Here is a 19,120-nt window from a genome sequence, read left to right as displayed (position 1 = left end):
AGGAGAAACGCTCACTAAGAGGGATGTAAACAAATTTCATTTGAGAGAAATATGCTTTTTGTGCATATGGACAATTTCTAGGATTTTGTATTTCAGCTCATGAAACCAACACTTTACATGTTGTGTTTATATTTTTGTTCAGTGTGGGTTCTACTACCGTACTACCACTACTAGTATAGCGCACTACATTTGACCAGAGCCCAACCCCCTGTTCCCAACCGTGCACATATTTTGACCAGAGCCCTAGTAGCTAGTAAGTAAGCCTTGACTAAGTAAGCCTTGTCCAAGCCATGCCATCTCATAGGACAGGAGCCTATCTCCTGTTTCTGTAGCAATATAATACACTGCTCAAATAAAGGGAACACTAAAATAACACATCCTAGATCTGAATGAATGAAATATTCTTATTAAATACTTATTTCTTTACATAGTTGAATGTGCTGACAACAAAATCACACAAAAATTATCAATGGAAATCAAATTTATCAACCCATATAGGTCTGGATTTGGAGTCACACTCAAAATTAAAGTGGAAAACCACACTACAGGCTGATCCAACTTTGATGTAATGTCCTTAAAACAAGTCAAAATGAGGCTCAGTAGTGTGTGTGGCCTCCACGTGCCTGTATGACGCCTGGGCATGCTCCTGATGAGGTGGCGGATGGTCTCCTGAGGGATCTCCTCCCAGACCTGGACTAAAGCATCCGCCAACTCCTGGACAGTCTGTGGTGCAACGTGGCGTTGGTGGATGGAGCGAGACATGATGTCCCAGATGTGCTCAAGTGGATTCAGGTCTGGGGAACGGGCAGGCCAGTCCATAGCATCAATGCCTTCCTCTTGCAGGAACTGCTGACACTCCAGCCACATGAGGTCTAGCATTGTCTTGCATTAGGAGGAACCCAGGGCCAACCGCACCAGCATATGGTCTCACAAGGGGTCTGAGGATCTCATCTCAGTAACTAATGGCAGTCAGGCTACCTTTGGCGAGCACATGGAGGGCTGTGCAGCCCCCCAAAGAAATGCCACCCCACCGCCAAACCAGTCATACTGGAGGATGTTGCAGGCAGCAGAACGTTCTCCACAGCATCTCCAGACTCTGTCACATGTGCTCAGAGTGAACCTGCTTTCATCTGTGAAGAGCACAGAATTTGCCAATCTTGGTGTTCTCTTGCAAATGGTGCACTACCTGAGCCACTTGTGTGGGTTGTAGACTCCGTCTCATGCTACCACTAGAGTGAAAGCACCGCCAGCAATCAAAAGTGACCAAAACATCAGCCAGGAAGCATAGGAACTGAGAAGTGGTCTGTGGTCACCACCTGCAGAACCACTCCTTTATTGGGGATGTCTTGCTAATTGCCTATTCCATTTGCACAACAGCATGAGACATTTATTGTCAATCAGTGTTGCTTCCTAAGTGAACAGTTTGATTTCATAGAAGTGTGATTGACTTGGAGTTACATTGTGTTGTTTATGTGCTCCCTTTATTTTTTTGAGCAGTGTATATTAAAAAATATATTTCCACAATATAAGGTTGGAAAAATACTGTGAAAATTATGATAATGCCCTTTTAGTGTAAGATCTATTTGAAGAGACCACATTAAATTTCAGCCTGTTTTGAGGGGATGGCGTTTTGGCCTGACATCACCTGGTGGTAAATTATATAATAGACCAATAAGAAAGAGTTCCAAACCTCTAAGCTAATAACATCACATTTTCAGTTTTCCACTCAGTCTTAGCAAAATTCTTGCTTGAGAAATTGCACTTTGCTAAGAAGCTATTTTGGTTTCTCTTTGATAATTTGTATTTAAAACAATCACTCTAAGGTACTTAATTTTTAGCCAGAAATGATTTGATAGAGAAAACTGCTGCATTGGACCTTTAAACTACATTCAAGTACAATGACAACTGCTGAACCTGTAATGGCTGCATCCACATTAGACATTTACATTCCAGTCATTTGACAGATGCTCTTTACACAGACAAATGACCAGTTCTTGTAATCACTTTTTACTATTCATTCAAACAAGTTAACACAGCCATATGTTAGATTATTCCAGCCCTCCAATATAGTAACTAAACGTTTTTTTCAACAGCTGTGCAATTTAAAATACAATTTTTTTTTTTTTTTTATGGCAACCATAAACCAAAATGCTATATTCCCTTCGCCTGCTACCATACAGCATGTTTGACATGCTATTTGCATACTTATGTCAAAGCTGATCTTGAATTAACATGAAAGTAATCAATTTTATAGTTTCTCATCAACGGGGAGTGTTCAGTATTAGTTCATTTAGTAGAAGACGCGTTGTAACATTGATGCCAGAAGTGGCGAGGAGATAGTGCCTTCAGAAAGTAGTCACACCACTTTACTTTTTCCACATTTTGTTGTGTTAGTCTGAATTTAAAATGGATTACATTGAGATGTGTTTGTCACTCGCCTACACACAGTACCCCATGTCAAATTGGAATTATGTTTTTTAGAAATGTTTACAAATAAAATTATAAGCTGAAATATCTTGAGTCATTAAGTATTCAACCCCTTTGTTATGGCAAGCCTAAATAAGATCAGGAGTAAAACTGTGCTTAAGTCACAAACTGCATGGATTCACTCTGAGCAATAATATTGTTTAACCTGATTTTTGAATGACTACCTCATCTCTGTACCACACACACAATTATCTGTATGATACCTCAGTCAAGCAGAGACCTTCAAACAAAGATTCAACCACAAAAGGCCAGGGAGTTTTTCCAATGCCTGGCAAAGAGGCACCTATTGGTACATAATTGGGCTTTATATCTTTTGGCCATGTGAAACCGCTCTTAAATTTGGCCCATGGAGCTGGTAGGCAGCCATATTGGAAAACTGCTGCCCTAGAGTGTTTCAGCTAATGTAGATACGTAAATTTTTTTTAAAAAGAAGACATTGAATATCCCTTTGAGCATGGTGAAGTAAATTACACGTTGGATGGTGTATCAATACACCCAGTCACTCCAAAAAATACAGGCGCTCTTCCTAACCCAGTTGCTGGAGAGGAAGGAAACCGCAAAGGACTTCACCATGAGGACAATGGTTACTTTAAAACAGTTACACAGTTTAATGGCTGTGATTGGGGATTGGGGGGGGGGGAGAATCTGAGGATGTATCAACAACATCGTAGTTACTCCACAATACTAACCTAATTGAAAAGGAGGAAGCCTGTACAGAATAAAATATCCAAAACATGCATCCTGTTTGCAACAAGACACTAAAGTAATACTGCAAAACACATTGGCAAAGCAATTAACATTGTCCCGAATACAAAACGTTAGATTTGGGAAAATCCAATGCAACACATTACTGATTACCACTCTCCATATTTTCAAGTAAAGTGGTTGCATCATGTTATGGGTATGCTTGTAATCGTTAAGGCCTGGGGAGTTTATCAGGATAAAAACATTTACTAAATTGAGCTAAAAGGTAGGCAAAATCCTAGAGGAAAACCTGGTTCAGTCTGCTTTCATACAGATACTGGGAGATTAATTCACCCTTCAGCAGGACAATAACCTAAAACACAAGGCTTAAATCTACTTAATCATCTATGGTAAGACCTGAAAAAGGTTGTCTAGCAATAATCAACAACCAAATTTGACAGAGCTGGAAGAATTCTTAAAAGAATAATGCGCCAATATTGTACAATCCAGGTGTACAAAGCTCTTAAGAGACTTACAGCTGTAATCGCTGCCAAAGGTGATTCAAACATCCATTGACTCAGGGGTGTGAATACTTAAGTAAATGAGATATTTTTGTATTTCATTTTCAATAAAGGTGCAAAAATGTCTGAAAACATGTTTTCACTTTGTCAATGTGGGGTATTGTGTGTAGATGGCTGTAACAACAAAATGTGGAATAATTCAAGGGGTACTGGATATAAAAACATGATTGACAGTAAGACAACAAAAACACTTATTTAAAACGACAAACACAGAACTGCAAGAGCCTACAAAAAAACAAAAAGTCAAACATTGGTATATAAATATGATAATTCTAAAGTGCATCTCTCAAAGACTTGTCGCATGAAAAAGTGATCTGCAGTCCTATTTTAAGAAAAACAAATCTGACAAAACAAAAAAATTAAAAATACGGATAACGTTTACGCTTGGAGATGTGCACTTCTGTTCCGTTAAAACATGAAATAAACTGACATCTTCTGCTTTAAAAAAACATCTATGTATAGTACATGCAATACTTTTTTGCTAAGGAAAAATATCAAGGTTACAATATACGAAGAAAGTGGATCACCAGTTTGTTCACATTGTCCGGAGCAGAGGTGATAGCTAGCTAATAACGTTTGTGTGCTAATATTCTCTGTTCTGTTTTGTTCACACTTGGCATTTCAATGTCATTAAGTCAAACTTGGTGATTAAAAAGCACACAATGGTGATCAAGATCCTTCCTTCCTTCCTTTTTGTTTTTAATCATTCAGGTAAATCGAGGAAGGAGGAGTGCAGGGATAGAGGGGGGGACAGGGGCTCAGATCTTGGGCAGCTTGGGAGCGTTGACGATGGGGTTAGTTTCCTGGAGGAAGCGGCGTCCGGCGCTCTTGTAGTTGTACGTGCAGTCGTGGGTCTCTGCGTAGCGATGGGTGGCGCAGAAGTTGTTACCACACCTGAGAAAACAGAGGAACACAACAGCCCTATTTATATATGCCACTCGGACTGTTATCCAAAGTGACTTACAGTACAATGAGAGCATACCTTTTTAATTGCAGTACAATGAGAGCATACCTTTTTAATTACAGTACAATGAGAGCATACCTTTTTAATTACAGTACAATGAGAGCATACCTTTTTAATTACAGTACAATGAGAGCATACCTTTTTAATTACAGTACAATGACAGCATACTTACATTTTTTGGGGGTGTTTAGGAGGTCACAGCAGGAATTGAACCCACAAATTTAGCCTTGCTAGTGCTGTGCTCTTACCAACTGAGCGACACAAAATTATTAGAAACCCATGTCTTTTATGGCCATATGGAATCTGGCTGGTAAAGGGTCCTTCTAAACATCATCAATACCTTGATGTCTGCATTTCCAATCAATTACAAAATGGATTACAACTCAGTTGACACATTCAGTCAATTATGAGCCCAGTACTGAAACACCTTATTATCTAGAGAGTCTTGTGGATACTTATTTCTAACTTTTTTTTAAATAGCTCCAACCCTTCTCTATCCCAGAGGAACTGAAATAGAGATAGCAATCCACTTGTGTAGAAAAACTGGACTTCGGCCTCCCGAGTGGTAGAGCGGTCTAAGGCACTGCATCTCAGTGCGTCACTGCAGTCCCTGGTTTGAATCCAGGCTGCATCACATCCGGCCGTCATTGTAAATAATAATTTGTTCTTAACTGACTTGCCTAGTTAAATAAACGTTCAATTTAAAAAAATAAGGCCCACTCCACATTGCTTTAACTGTGACTCATATTGGTTTTCAAATAAGGGAGAGACTATAGAACAGGGATCAACCAGATTCAGCTGCGGGAGGATTTTTTCTTGAGCGGATGGCCAGGGGGCTGGAACATAATTACTAATCATTTGCAGACTGAAAACTGATCGCAAGAAGCCCAGACATATATAATATTTGACTTAAACATAATTTCAAACCTTGCATACATTTGTATACAACCACATAGCTCTCTATTATTTGCGGGAATACTTTGGAATGGATTTAGCAAATTACAATAACTTGGAGTTGATTAGCTGGTGTTTTACAACAAACCTACTAAAGATAGACGATTGAGACACACACACCAAGTGGAACACTTATCACAGTTAAGATTACTCAGCACTAACCAATCACAACTTCAATCTTTTGAACACAGCTTGAATCCAACATTAGACGGTTATAGCATTATGACGAGAGATTACCCAGTTCCAGTACACCCTGTTGCATCACAACCACACACTGTGTGCCCTAAGCAATGACGGGAGGTTGTGATACTTGATACTGGGGTTGTGGTGGTGACTGGTGAGGGAGTATGCGATATCGTGCTGTTGATGACATGAGCACTACTGGACAGGAAAAACGCCTGGCATAGTCTAGGCATACCGAGCAGTAGTAAAGATACACACATAAAAGAGACAATATTGAATTAGAATGAGTAATGAGGGTGGGAGTAAGGGGGGGGGGGGGGGAGAAAGAGGCTGGTAGGGAGTGGGAGAGCGAGAGAGGGTGAGGAGAGGGCTGGCACAGAAGTGTTTTTTCCTACCTTGAATTCTTAGCTGGTAGTTGAGGGCAGGCTTTTTGACAAATAGGAAGAATGGAAGATGGAGTGTGAGAGAGTGATGGAGGGAGGGAGAGAGGGAAGGGAGGGAGGGAGAGAATGATAGAGGGATTGAGAGATGTACCTGCACTCGTAGCTGGTGGCGAGACCAGTCTTCTTGCCACAGAGGAAGCAGTGTTTAGAACTCTTCTTCTTCCTGCTCAGCGGGACCTTGACTGGAGGCAGGTGATATGTCGGGGTGCCTGGAAGAGATAGTAACACAGGATAGTTGTGTTCTACTTTGAGGAAAGAAGTTCTGGTTTACTTTGAGTAAACTAAATAATATAGTAAGCCAAGAACACTGAATAAAACTAAAACCTATCAGGAGCAGTCAGTCAGGCCTGGTGTATCAACATGAAATTACATTTAGTTAACTAATTATTACTACGGCAACATGAAAACGAAGAGACTTAAAATAAATGTATCGATTGGGTCTGGTGAGGGAATCGTATGGAAATTGTTATTTTCCTACTATTAGTAGCTTAGACACTAAAACTTGTTTTAAAAAAATATATGGAAATAATAACTGAAGGATATCCCTAGTTCCCGTGTGGAAATATTTAATTATATACATTGTTAAAGTTTTTTTCCCCCAAACACATATTTCACACTCGTTCACAAGCTGTGAAAACTGTTCTCTTTTCCAGCTCATAACTATTCCAACACAAGTCACTCTCTGCCCAAGACAATCACACCCGTGGATGCAACCTTGTTCAGTTTACAAGGCGTGGAGATAAGGTTCATGGGCAAGGGTAACAGGACAGAGAAAAAAGGGGGGGGGGGGGGGGGAGAGAGACAGCAAGAGTGAGCAAGAAAGACAAACAGCAGACAGAGAGAGAGATGGACAGACAGAGAAACAGAAAAAGAGAGTTCACAGAGCTGGAGAGAGACATGGTGGAGCTCAGAGAGCTAGTCCACACAATCCAGACAGAACAAACTCACAAAACAGACCAGCACAACACCACCCCCCCAACAAGACCTGGAGGGCAGAAGGTGGAGATGGACATCAGAGATCCGGCTGCTATACGGACTGAGGTGGGAGAACTTAATTATTAAAAAGAGGCACACATGGCACTGCAGGATGAGGTCAGGAAAGCTGAGCTGGGACAGACAGCAGGACACTACCCCAGACAAGGCAGCAGAACAGCCCACCTCAGACCAGAACCACAATGGGACAGACAACACAGGACCCACCAACCCAACTCCCTCCCAACAGCCCTCCTGTCAGCACCCCCAATCGCACTCCTGACAACACCCCTACACACACAAAAGCCAGAGATCGTGCTCCTCATCGACTCAAATGGCAATTACATTCAAGAGGATAAACTTTTTCCCAAACACAAAGTGGCTAAACTCTGGTGCCCAAACACTAGGCATGCCCTGGAGCTCCCCAGCCACATCATAATTCACACAGGCACTCGAGTGGCGCTGCGGTCTAAGGCACTGGATCTCAGTGCTAGAGGCTTCACTACAGACCCTGGTTCATTCCAGGCTGTATCACAAACATCTGTGATTGGGAGAGCACAATTGGCTCAGCGTTGTCCGGGGTAGGCCATCACTGTAAATAAGAATGTGCTCTTAACTGACTTGACTAGTTACATTTTTTTAAATGACCCAAGGGCCCAGCAGGAAAGGGTGGCAACAGCACTCGAGGGAACTATTAAAAAAAGCTTCTTCCACTTTCTCCAACGCACAAGTGGTTATCTCCACCCTGTTACCACAAAAATACTTTCATCCTGCTACCATATAGCAAGTATTTCGTAAGACTGTGCCTCAAAACCTAATGTATACCTGGCCCACCACTCCACCCTGGACTTGAAGCCTTTACGACCAGGTCCACCTCCACAAGGCAGCAATCAAAACTTTTGCCAGGAAGGACATCTCCAGCATCTCACACAGGGGCAACAGAGAAATGGACACCCCTCCCAGACCAGCGAGACACCCTCCCAGACCTGCAAGACCCCCTCCTGAAGGACCTGCACCAAGAGAACTCACGCCAAGAGGACCTACACCCAGACCACAGCTTCACTAGCCAAACAAACTCTGAACACACCCTATATAGGCCCCCCCATATCAGACCTATGCCCCTTCTGCCCCCCGCGGCAAGGACCTCAACATGACAGCAGGATGTATGCTCAGGCCGTGAGCAGAGCAACAGGCCCAACCTCCACTATTACACCCACCCAAGCCCCATCCTGCAACCTAAGAGGTATGTATCAGATGCTCTACTCACGTTACTGTGATGGTCTGGGCCTAAACCTCACAAAAACAACACTATGGAACAAAAAGCCTTCTCATCCTGGAATATACAAGGTCTGAGGTCATCTGCCTTTGGCCTAAAGAGCAGGAACCCAGACTTCATCAAAGAAATTGGAAATACTGACATTGTCATCCTACAAGAAACATGGTATAGAGGAGACGGACCCACTCGTTGCCCTCTAAGTTGCAGAGAGCTGGTAGTCCCATCTACCAATCTACCAGGTGTGAAACAGGGAAGAGACTCAGGGGGTATGCTAATTTTGTATAGAGCAGACCTAACCCCACTCTATTAAATTAGTCAAAACAGGAACATTTTACATCTGGCTAGAAATGAATATGTGCTACCTAAATCTCCCCAGTAGAATCCCCATACTTTAATGAAGAAAGGTTCTCCATCCTAGAGAGGGAGATCAACCATTTCCAGGCTCAGGGACATGTACTAGTCTGTGGCGACCTACATGCCAGAATTGGACAAGAACCCGACATCCTCAGCACACAGGGGGACAAATGCATACCTGGAGGTGACAACATTCCCTCCCCATATGCCCCCGTAGACAACTACGACAACATAACCAACAAAAACAGGTCACAACTCCTACAGCTCTGTCGGACGTTGTATATGTACATAGTCAATGGTAGGCTTCGAGGGGACTCCTATGGTAGGTACTAGAGGTCGACGATTAATCGGAATGGCCGATTAATTAGGGCCGATTTCAAGTTTTCATAACAATCGGAAATCGGTATTTCTCGACACCGATTTGGCCATTTAAAAAAATGTTTTTTACACCTTTATTTAACGAGGCAAGTCAGTTGACGGCCTAGGAACGGTGGGTTAACTGCCTCGTTCAGGATCAGAACGACAGATCCTTGTCAGCTCCGGGATTCAATCTTGCAACCCTACGGTTAACTAATCCAACGCTCTAACCACCTGCCTCTCATTGCACTCCACAAGGAGCCTGCCTGTTACGCGAATGCAGTAGAAGCCAAGGTAAGTTGATAGCTAGCATTAAACTTACCTTGTAAAAAACAATCAATCAATCATAATCCCTAGTTATAACTACACATGGTTGATGATATTACTAGTTTATCTAGCGTTGCATATAATTGATGCAACGCTGGGGGATGATTTAACAAAAGCGCATTTGCGAAAAACGCACAACCATTGCACAACTGTACCTAACCATAAACACCAATGCCTTTCTTAAAATCAATACACAGAAGTATAGATTTTTAAACCTGCATATTTAGCTAAAAGAAATCCAGGTGAAATTGTGTCACTTCTCTTGCGTTCATTGCACGCAGTCAGGGTATATGCAACAGTTTGGGCTGCCAGGGTCATTGCAAACTAATTTGCCAGAATTTTACATAATTATGACATAACATTGAAGCAAGTACAATGTAACAGGAAAATTTAGACTTAGGGATGCCACCCGTTAGATAAAATACAGAATGGTTCCGTATTTCACTGAAATAAACATTTTGTTTTCGAAATGATAGTTTCCGGATTCGACCATATTAAATGACCAAAGGCTCGTATTTCTGTGTGTTATTATGTTATAATTAAGTCTATGATTTGATAGAACAATCTGACTGAGCGATGGTAGGCAGCAGCAGGCTCGTAAGCATTCATTTAAAACAGCACTTTCGTGCGTTTTGCCAGCAGCTCTTCGCAAGCACAGCGCTGTTTATGACTTCAAGCCTATCAACTCCCGAGATTAGGCTGGTGTAACCAATGTGAAATAGCTAGCGGGGTGCGCACTAACAGCGTTTCAAACGTCACTCGCTCTGAGACTTGGAGTAGTTGTTCCCCTTGCTCTGCATGGGTAACGCTGCTTCGAGGGTGGCTGTTGTCGTTGTGTTCCTGGTTTGAGCCCAGGTACGGGCGAGTAGAGGGATGGAAGCTATACTGTTACACTGGCAATACTAAAGTGCCTTTAAGAACATCCAATAGTCAAAGGTATATGAAATACAAATGGTAGAGAGAGAAATAGTCCTATAATTCCTATAACTACAACCTAAAACTTCTTACCTGGGAATATTGAAGACTCATGTTAAAAAGAACCACCAGCTTTCATATGTTCCCATGTTCTGAGCAAGGAACTGAAATGTTAGCTTTCTTACATGGCACATATTGCACTTTTACTTTCTTCTCCAACACTTTGTTTTTGCATTATTTAAACCAAATTGAACATGTTTCATTTATTTGAGGCGAAATTGATTTTTATTGATGTATTATATTAAGTTAAAATAAGTGTTCGTTCAGTATCGTTGTAATTGTCATTATTACAAATACATTTTTAAAATAATTGGCCGATTAATCGGTATCTGCTTTTTTTGGTCCTCCAATAATCGTTATCGGCGTTGAAAAATCATAATCGGTCGACCTCTAGTAGGTACTCCTGTAGCTCATCTCTTGGCAGTAGTACTGTAGACGACTCCGTGTACAATGTAAAACACAAAATAATGCATATAGAGCAGAAATAGTCTGATACCTGCTAATTATCAAAATCCAGAAAAGAGACGTTAATTTCTACAACCACCTAAAAGGAAGCAATTCTCAAATCTTTCATAACAAAGCCATCGCTTATAGCAAAATGAACGCGAAGAAGAGCCCCCTAAGCAAGCTGGTCCTGGGGCTCTTTTCACAAACACAAACAGACCCCACAGAGCCCCAGGACAGCAACACAATTAGACCCAACCAAATCATGGAAAACCAAAAGATAATTACTTGACACATAGGAAAGATGGACAAAAAAACAGAGCAAACTACAGCATAATGCTATTTGGCCCTAAACAGAGAGTACACAGCGGCAGAATACCTGACCACTGTGACCGACCCAAAATTAAGGAAATCTTTGACTATGTACAGACTCAGAGCATAGCCCTGTTATTGAGAAAGGTCGCTGAAGGCAGACCTGCCTCTCAAGAGAAGACAGGCTATGTGCACAGTGCCCACAAAATGAGGTGGAAACTGAGCTGCACTTCCTAACCTCCTGGCAAATGTATGACCATATTAGAGACACATATTTCCCTCAGATTACACAGACCAACAAAGAATTTGAAAACAAATCCAATTTTGATAAACTCCCATATCTACTGGGTGAAATACCACAGCCATCACAGCAGCAAGATTTGTGACCTGTAGACACAAGAATAGTGCAACCAGTGAAGAACAAACACCATTGTAAATACAACCTATATTTATTTTCCCTTCTGTACTTCAACTATTTGCACATCATGATATTTGTAATGTCTTTATTCTTTTGGACATTTTGTGAGTGTAATGTTTACTGTTTCTGACAGACAGAGACCGGCCGGCAGACAGGCAGAGACCGGCCGAGAGACAGACAGACAACGACAGAGACCGACAGACAGACAGACCGACAGACAGAGACCGACAGACAAATAATAGGGATGAAGGCCAGGCGTAATAGGACTGATATAAAAGGGAGGTTAGTGTGACACAGCAGACAGGAGAACCTCCCACCCAGGCAATGGGCCATGAGATTGGATGTTGAGTTGTGTCCTCCTCACTAATCTGCTCTGATATACTGCTACAGAACATACTCAAAAGGCCATCCAGACTAAGACGAGCTGTTTGAAGGGAATCAGTTTGAGCAAGGCGAGACACATAATAGCTAATCTTGATTACATAATGAGTAGTTATTTGGGATGCAAGGTAATTGTAGATTAGTGATCAGTGAAGTTCGACTGCATGTAGCCAAACACGTTCTGCTGTCCTTGGCTCATTGTGTGGTATGTGTGTGTAAACGTAAATCTCCTCTCCTGTTGATGGTGCTCATTCTGCAGCTGTATCATATTAATACTGAATGCCATTGCCATGCAACGCTGCAATGCTCATATAACATGCATTGGCTGCTTTCACATAATACTCCCTTGTGTGTGTGTGTGTGTGTGTGTGCGCGTGTGTGTACTTGCTGTATGTGTGGTGTGTGTGCCCTTACTGGCACTAACCCTAGGTCAGTGAGCTGTTTTGTTACTGTGTACATGCGTTCATGTGTGAGTGTGGTGTGTCTGTCCATGCGGCCTCAGTCTGCCTCTACCCCTAGGTCTGTCAGAGAGCTGTTCCGTTTCTTTCTGACAGTGTGTGTGTGTGTTGGTGACTGCCCACCCTGCATCACCAGGCCAGAGACACAAAGGCAACAATCCGCAGGGCAGCCTAATGCTGCAGACAACAGGCCCGGTGCTAGGCTACTAGCATAATAATGTTGCTTTCACAAAGATTTGGGTGGAAAACGCACAAGCAACGAGCAGCTTTATTCATCTCAATAAACAGGGTATAAATAGAACCACCAACCCTGGGTGATTTTGATTATATTTGGAATTGTCATAAATGGATCACATTCCCTCTTGGATTCAATGAGATGAGGATCTGAGAATGACTCATACTCTAATTCTTATTAGGATTAAAGGACAAAAAATATATACATTAAAGACTTGTTCTTCTTTTGAAAAGACACCCTATTCCCTAGTATATAGCACACTACTTGTGATTGGGGCTTGCATTTGAAATGGCCAGCTATTTCCTAGTTCACTACTCAAGACTACTTTTGATCAGACCCAGGTCCCTGAGTTTTTAGGGTTGTCCCACTCACCTAGTCTTCTTATTGAACTGGAGCCTCCAGCTGATCCCAGGCTGTTAGTTGACTGAAACGATGAGAAGAGGTTTCAGACAAGGTCAATAGAGTACCACGAAACACAGCCCTTATTTTAAGTGTTTCTAAAATACCCCATGGGAAAAATGAATGGTGGAAAAACAATTGGAACCATTTCCCTGTTTGACCGCTAGGTATTATGGGTATTATGACACCTCCACTGTGGGGCTCTATCAACACCGCACAAAATAGTCTGGTTACCAGTATGTTTAGTGATCGTTCCACTCCTTAAAACTCCTGGTCATGCTAAACATTGTTTGGCAATGACAGAGTACAGGGAGTGGAATGTTAGAAAAACAGGTTATGGATTTCAGGCTACGCAAAAACTATACAGTGTACAACAGTACAGTACCTCATAATACAACATAAATAGACTATCACTGTGCTTCTTTGAGTTGCTTATTCCTATTTAGGCAGTTCATCATAGAGTCCTCATTTGTGGATAGTGCCCATTTTCCATCCTAGCTGAGTTGTCGTATCTCAATAGTCTGTCCTTACTGTTAAGTTCATGTTTTAAGTATCCCATATATTTCAGTTATTACGGGGCTATCACTCAGTCAAGAGTGCGCCTGCGCAGGGAGTCTTGTTGTTGATGGACCTAGCCTTGAGTGGAATGGCTACCTTATAGTGTGTTCATATAGTATAGTAAACTTTGTTAAACTGGAACCTTGTCGTTGTGTCATTTCGAGTTAACACTTACTACTTACCATGTAGGAGGTGGCTGCTCTTCGTATCAGGTCCTCCTGGAGTAGCTGGATGTTGGCTGGGAGGGAGAGGGCCGTGGAGCCTAGCGTGCCAAGTCCGGAGGCCCGAACAGCGGGAAGCCCCAACCCGATTCCCAGGCTTGGTTCTAGGACTCCCCTGCTGCTGCCTAGGGACCTGGAGGAGGACAGGGAGGCCAGGAGCTCTGTGTTGCGGAGGGACCCGAGAGGCTCCTTACAGGCCTGGTTGGCCAGCTTGGTGATGCCACGCGCCTCGCTTTTACTGATCATCTCCGGCCACTTGCCTGGGGAGTCCACATTGATGCCTCGCAAACGAGAGCCGTGAGGAGGAGAGGGGCTAGCAGGAGGAGGAGGGGTGAGAAAAGTGGTGGGGTGGGAGGAGTGGAGATTGGGTCGTAGGGGTGACGTTGTTGAGCCGGAAAACTCAAAGGGTTGTGGTAGTCTTGGTCTACTTGAGGGGGAGGATGATGAGGAAGGAGAGTCGGGAATATGATGAAGGGTGTTGCCAAGTAAAGGTGTCCTCTCCCCTTTCCAGGCTAGCCTATCAGAACCACCCATTGCCCAGTTGTTTAAAGAGTTCATCCCCACAGCTTGGGAGAGCAGAGAGGGGGTGGAAGGGAGATGGAGCTCTGCTCCAACCCCCAGGGCTCCTAGCCCATCCAACCCACCCAGATCCATCTCTGGCTGGGAAGAGATATCCAGGCTGAGGGGATCTGAGAGCAGGTCTCCTCCGTACAAAGCCTCGTCCAGCAACCCCAGGCCCAGTGCCTCTCTTCTGGGGTCAGGCAGCTCCGTGGCCCCACCAACCTGACCCCTGCTGGAGAGCACAGGGAGCTGCGGGTACACACAGTCCCTCATGAGCCTGGCGCTGCCGATCTCCAACCGGGACACTTTAGGAGGGGGTCTGATCAACTTGGGGATGGACTCCCATGGCTCCTCCTCCTGGAGCATGTAACAGGACGAGGAAGATAAATAGGGCAGAGCTCGGCCGCTGCTTGACAGGTGGGTGGAGGCGGAGGCAGCAGCGGGAGGGGAGGGAGTTATGGATCCCTGGTCCCTGATTGGAGGTAAGTGTGAGGCGGAATGATGGGATTGGTTGATCTCGGGTAGGACGCGGAAGAGACGGTGGTGTCGGGGGCCAGAGAGGTCCAGAGAGCTGCTGCAGGGCCGGGGACCGACGGGGGGAAGAGGTTCCAACTTGGCAGACTTCTTAGGCTGGGGGGTGGAGACAGAAAGAGTCATACAGTGTGTTTGAGGGCTTCAATTTGAGCAAGGCGAGGAAGAGAATCACTCATTTTGATTAGATAATGAGTAGTTAAGATGCAAGTTTATTGGTAAATCATTGAGTCACACATTGAGGCTGTCACAAGTGGGCTTGCATTTTGAAGTTTTAGGTTTAAGATGCTGTTCGGCACTTTGCCAATAAAATGCTTTGGACAACAAAGATGTATTTTCACTTCCTTGCTAACAGTGTTAATGGCTAGAAATGAATTACATCCTATGAAAAGAATTACAAAGTCAAATCTGTCTACCTTCTTGTTGATGTTCATGTCCTCCATCTTGGCTTTGAGCAGCTTCATCTTGTTCATGGTGATACAGTTCTCCAGGGTTGGCTGGACCAAAGGCAAGCCCTCACTGTCGTTGTCCTCCTCCTCAGAGAACATGTTGTACACCGAGCCACCACTGGAACACACATGCCAGACAGACATATTAACAAAGATCACACATGGACAGGCTTTTTACGAGGGAGAGATCAACAGCTCGACAGTCACAATCAGAATAACAGATATCCTGTTCTAAACTGCTTCAGCTCAGAATAATGACACACGTTCCACACCCATGGTGACTTTGACCAGTGATCTATTGAGGAAGAATATAAAGCTGGTCTATTTTTTAGACTCATTCTGTGTATGGGAACTACACAACATGACCAAAAGTATGTGGACACCTGCTCATCGAACATCTCACTCCAAAATCATGGGCACTGATAAGAAGTTGGACCCCCTTTGCTGCTAACTAACAGCCTCCACTATTTTGGGAAGGCTTTCCCCTAGATGTTGGAAAATTGCTGCAGGGACTTGCTTCCATTCAGCCACCAGAGCATTAGTGAAGTTGGGCGATAAGGCCTGGCTCTCAGTCAGCGTTACAATTCATTCCAAAGTGATTGAAGGGGTTGAGGTCAGGGCTCAGTGCAGGTCAGTCAAGTTCGTCGACACCAATCTCGATGAAACATTTCTGTATGGATCTCACTTTGTACACAGTGGCATTGTCATGCTGAAACAGGAAAGGGCCTTCCCCAAACTGTTCACACAAAGTTGGAAGCACAGAATTGTCTAGAAAGTCATTGTATACCATAGCTACATTGTAACCCATTTCATGAAGATCCCAAAGAACAGTTCTTGTGCTGACGTTTCTTCCAAAGGCAATTTGGAACTTGGTAGGGAGTATTGCAACAGAGGACATCCTTTTTTTGTTACGTGGTACGCACTTCAGCACTCGGCGGCCCCGTTCTGTGAGCTTGTGTGGCCTACCACTTCACGTTAGAGCCACCGTTGCTCCTAAACATTTCCACTTCACAATTACAGCACTTACAGATTAGCGGGGCAGCTCTAGCAGGGCAGAGATTTGACAAACTCCCTTGTTGGAAAGGTGGCATCCTATGACGGTGCCACGTTGAAAGCCACTGATCTCTTCAGTACAGGCCACTCTACTGCTAATGTTTGTCTATGGAGATTTCATGGCAATGTGCTCGATTTTATACACCCGTGTGGCTGAAATATCAGAATTTGAATGGGGTGTCTACATACTTTTTTTTTGTGTGCGACATATATATATATATATATATCACACACACAAAAAAAAATGTAGACACCCCATTCAAATTATGATATTTTAGCCACATGGGTGTATAAAATCGAGCACACTGCCATATATCTATCTAGGGCGGCAGGGTAGCCTAGTGGTTAGAGCGTTGGACTAGTAAATCTGGGTTGCAAGTTCAAATCCCCGAGCTGACAAGGTACAAATCTGTCGTTCTGCCACTGAACAGGCAGTTAACCCACTGTTCCTAGGCCGTCATTGAAAATAAGAATTTGTTCTTAACTGACTTGCCTGGTTAAATAAAGGTAAAATATTTATATATATATATATTTTTTAATATACACTATACAGTGTGTCATTTTGCCACCTACCCAAATAAAGCGCACTGATCTAAAAATGTGTACAGTGTCTGAGAAGAAAGTGCTTTAAAACAATGTAGTTGAATTGGGACTGGAGCATTTATATTGCACTTCGAAGTGCAATTATCTGGAGTGGCCTGTATTCACCTGAATGATTCTGAGACAGGGGTCAGAGTTCCGTCCCCTCGGTCGACGACCCGGAAAAAGTTGAGCTGGTCTCCCTCTCGGTACACCAGGAAGGTGACCTGCTTGTTGCTAGGCATACTCTTCTCCCAGCCCTCCTCCCTGCCTCCCTCCATCAACTCTGCCATATCCTTCACTGGGTCCTCCACAGACACTGAGGGAGAGAGAAACCGGTCAGTCAATAAGCCAGTCAGTCAATCAATCAACAACCAAGTCTTTCATGGACACTGTACAAGAGAGAGAATCAACCAATCACTGAGTCCTTCATAGACATGAGGGTGAGAGACCGTTTGGACAGGGTTCATCTCAACATGTTGCTACAGAGGTTACAGGATTAAAACGGCCACAAATAGGTGAATTTAATCTGTGTGAATACTTATGGGTGTACAGCAGTGAACGCTGAGAAATCCAAACCCATCTCAACCTACCTCTCCTGGTGTTGATGGGTCCTCCTCTCATGGCCAGGACCAGCTTCAGTGTACAGCCCTCAGCAATACTGCAGACAGACAAGATAAATGTCAGCAATGATGGCTAGTAGAAACTGTCCCAAGTCCTTTGGAAGGCTAGGTTAAGCTACCATTGTGTTGCTTTGCCTTACAGCTAGCTGGATCGTTCATGCATGGGCCATGATCATTACGTCACGCAGCGGGAAAACAATTAATCACTCCCCGTTTTCTTCTGTTTGGTGCCTAATGAACACAACCCTGGAAACACAGACCAGGCAAACAATCATTTTGGAACAAACATCCTTCCTCCGTCAGTCTGTGCTCCAGATGAACTTATGCACATGTCTGGGAATTCTGCTGGAATTCTAGCGGGAACGTCAGTTCTATGCAAATCCAACCCCTCGCACCCTCCATTTCTAAGACTTCAAATGATGTTTTGTTGATCCTCAGACCTAACTAAATCTTGCCGGGGACCGATCATGTGGAAAATTAAGTGACAAGCGTTCATGACACAACCACCATCTGCAACCTGTAGACCAGGTCTGTATCTAATAAAACTGAGAACTCACTACTAGCTCTCCAAACACATTCAATACGTGACTGTCTGTCAAATATCAAATCAACCAAAGATGTAGAATTAGCTAAGGTTTGGGGAAAGAATGTATTTACTACAAGGGGAATTACTTTCTAAGCAAATAGCCCTCTACAAGTTACCCACTACACTAATTTCAATTAAACATAAATTACAAGATCAAAGTCGATGGTTCGTTTACATGAAAATAGGTTCCCATTCAAGTGAAGAGTAAAATACATTTTAAAATAAAACCTTTTTATTTTAACAGTTGTGAACAGGGTCGTGTTCATTACGGCACAGAGCAAGAAACATTTTAACATGCTTTGCAATGGAAAACAAAAATTAACGTTTCAGTCAGTTTGGCTCAAAATGAACACAACATTGCTAAACTCACCTGTAGTCATGCAGACAGTACTCATCCTCCAGCTCCAAGTTGTTCCAGATCAGGTGTTGCTGGGCAACGGGGATACCTGTAGAGAGATTTAAAAACATTTACATACACAGCCCTGATTGGCGAATAGGATCGTCTAGACCAGGGCTATTCAACTGGCGGCCCACAGGCCAGATCCGGCCTGTTAATCAATTTAGAATGGCGCTTTGAACAATTCTGAACATATACACATCAGCAAAAAAAATCCCTTAAAAAATCCAATGTTCAGTGCCAACAGGAGCCCACGTTCAATATTTTCCAATGGGAGAATCTGTTTTCCTGTAGTCCTGCCCATTAAGTGCTGTCAATCAATATCACCTAACATACCAGTACCAGACAATCAATCATA

General features: G+C 43.3%; 1 protein-coding gene across 6 annotated transcripts in view; it reads right to left on the bottom strand.

Moving 5' to 3' along the window:
* Positions 1-1,986: 1,986 nt before the first annotated feature.
* Positions 1,987-19,120, bottom strand: part of LOC139381704 (zinc finger, AN1-type domain 4) — a 34,008-nt gene continuing 16,874 nt past the window's right edge. For 5 of the 6 annotated variants that reach the window (XM_071125426.1, XM_071125427.1, XM_071125425.1 and 2 more), the window contains 8 exons: positions 18,736-18,811; positions 17,750-17,817; positions 17,286-17,475; positions 15,492-15,642; positions 13,945-15,174; positions 13,178-13,229; positions 6,388-6,505; positions 1,987-4,646 (listed from right to left, as the gene is read on the bottom strand). In XM_071125426.1, the coding sequence (XP_070981527.1) occupies positions 4,511-4,646; positions 6,388-6,505; positions 13,178-13,229; positions 13,945-15,174; positions 15,492-15,642; positions 17,286-17,475; positions 17,750-17,817; positions 18,736-18,811 (2,021 nt within the window). In that variant the 3' untranslated portion in view covers positions 1,987-4,510. Of the gene's footprint in view, positions 4,647-6,248; positions 6,280-6,387; positions 6,506-13,177; positions 13,230-13,944; positions 15,175-15,491; positions 15,643-17,285; positions 17,476-17,749; positions 17,818-18,735; positions 18,812-19,120 lie in introns of all 6 variants that reach the window. The other variant, XM_071125429.1, reaches the window with a different exon arrangement.

This window comes from Oncorhynchus clarkii, chromosome 23 (genome assembly GCF_045791955.1).
Source record: "Oncorhynchus clarkii lewisi isolate Uvic-CL-2024 chromosome 23, UVic_Ocla_1.0, whole genome shotgun sequence".
Taxonomy (NCBI): Eukaryota; Metazoa; Chordata; class Actinopteri; order Salmoniformes; family Salmonidae; genus Oncorhynchus; species Oncorhynchus clarkii.
This window is presented reverse-complemented; position numbering and strand designations above follow the sequence as displayed.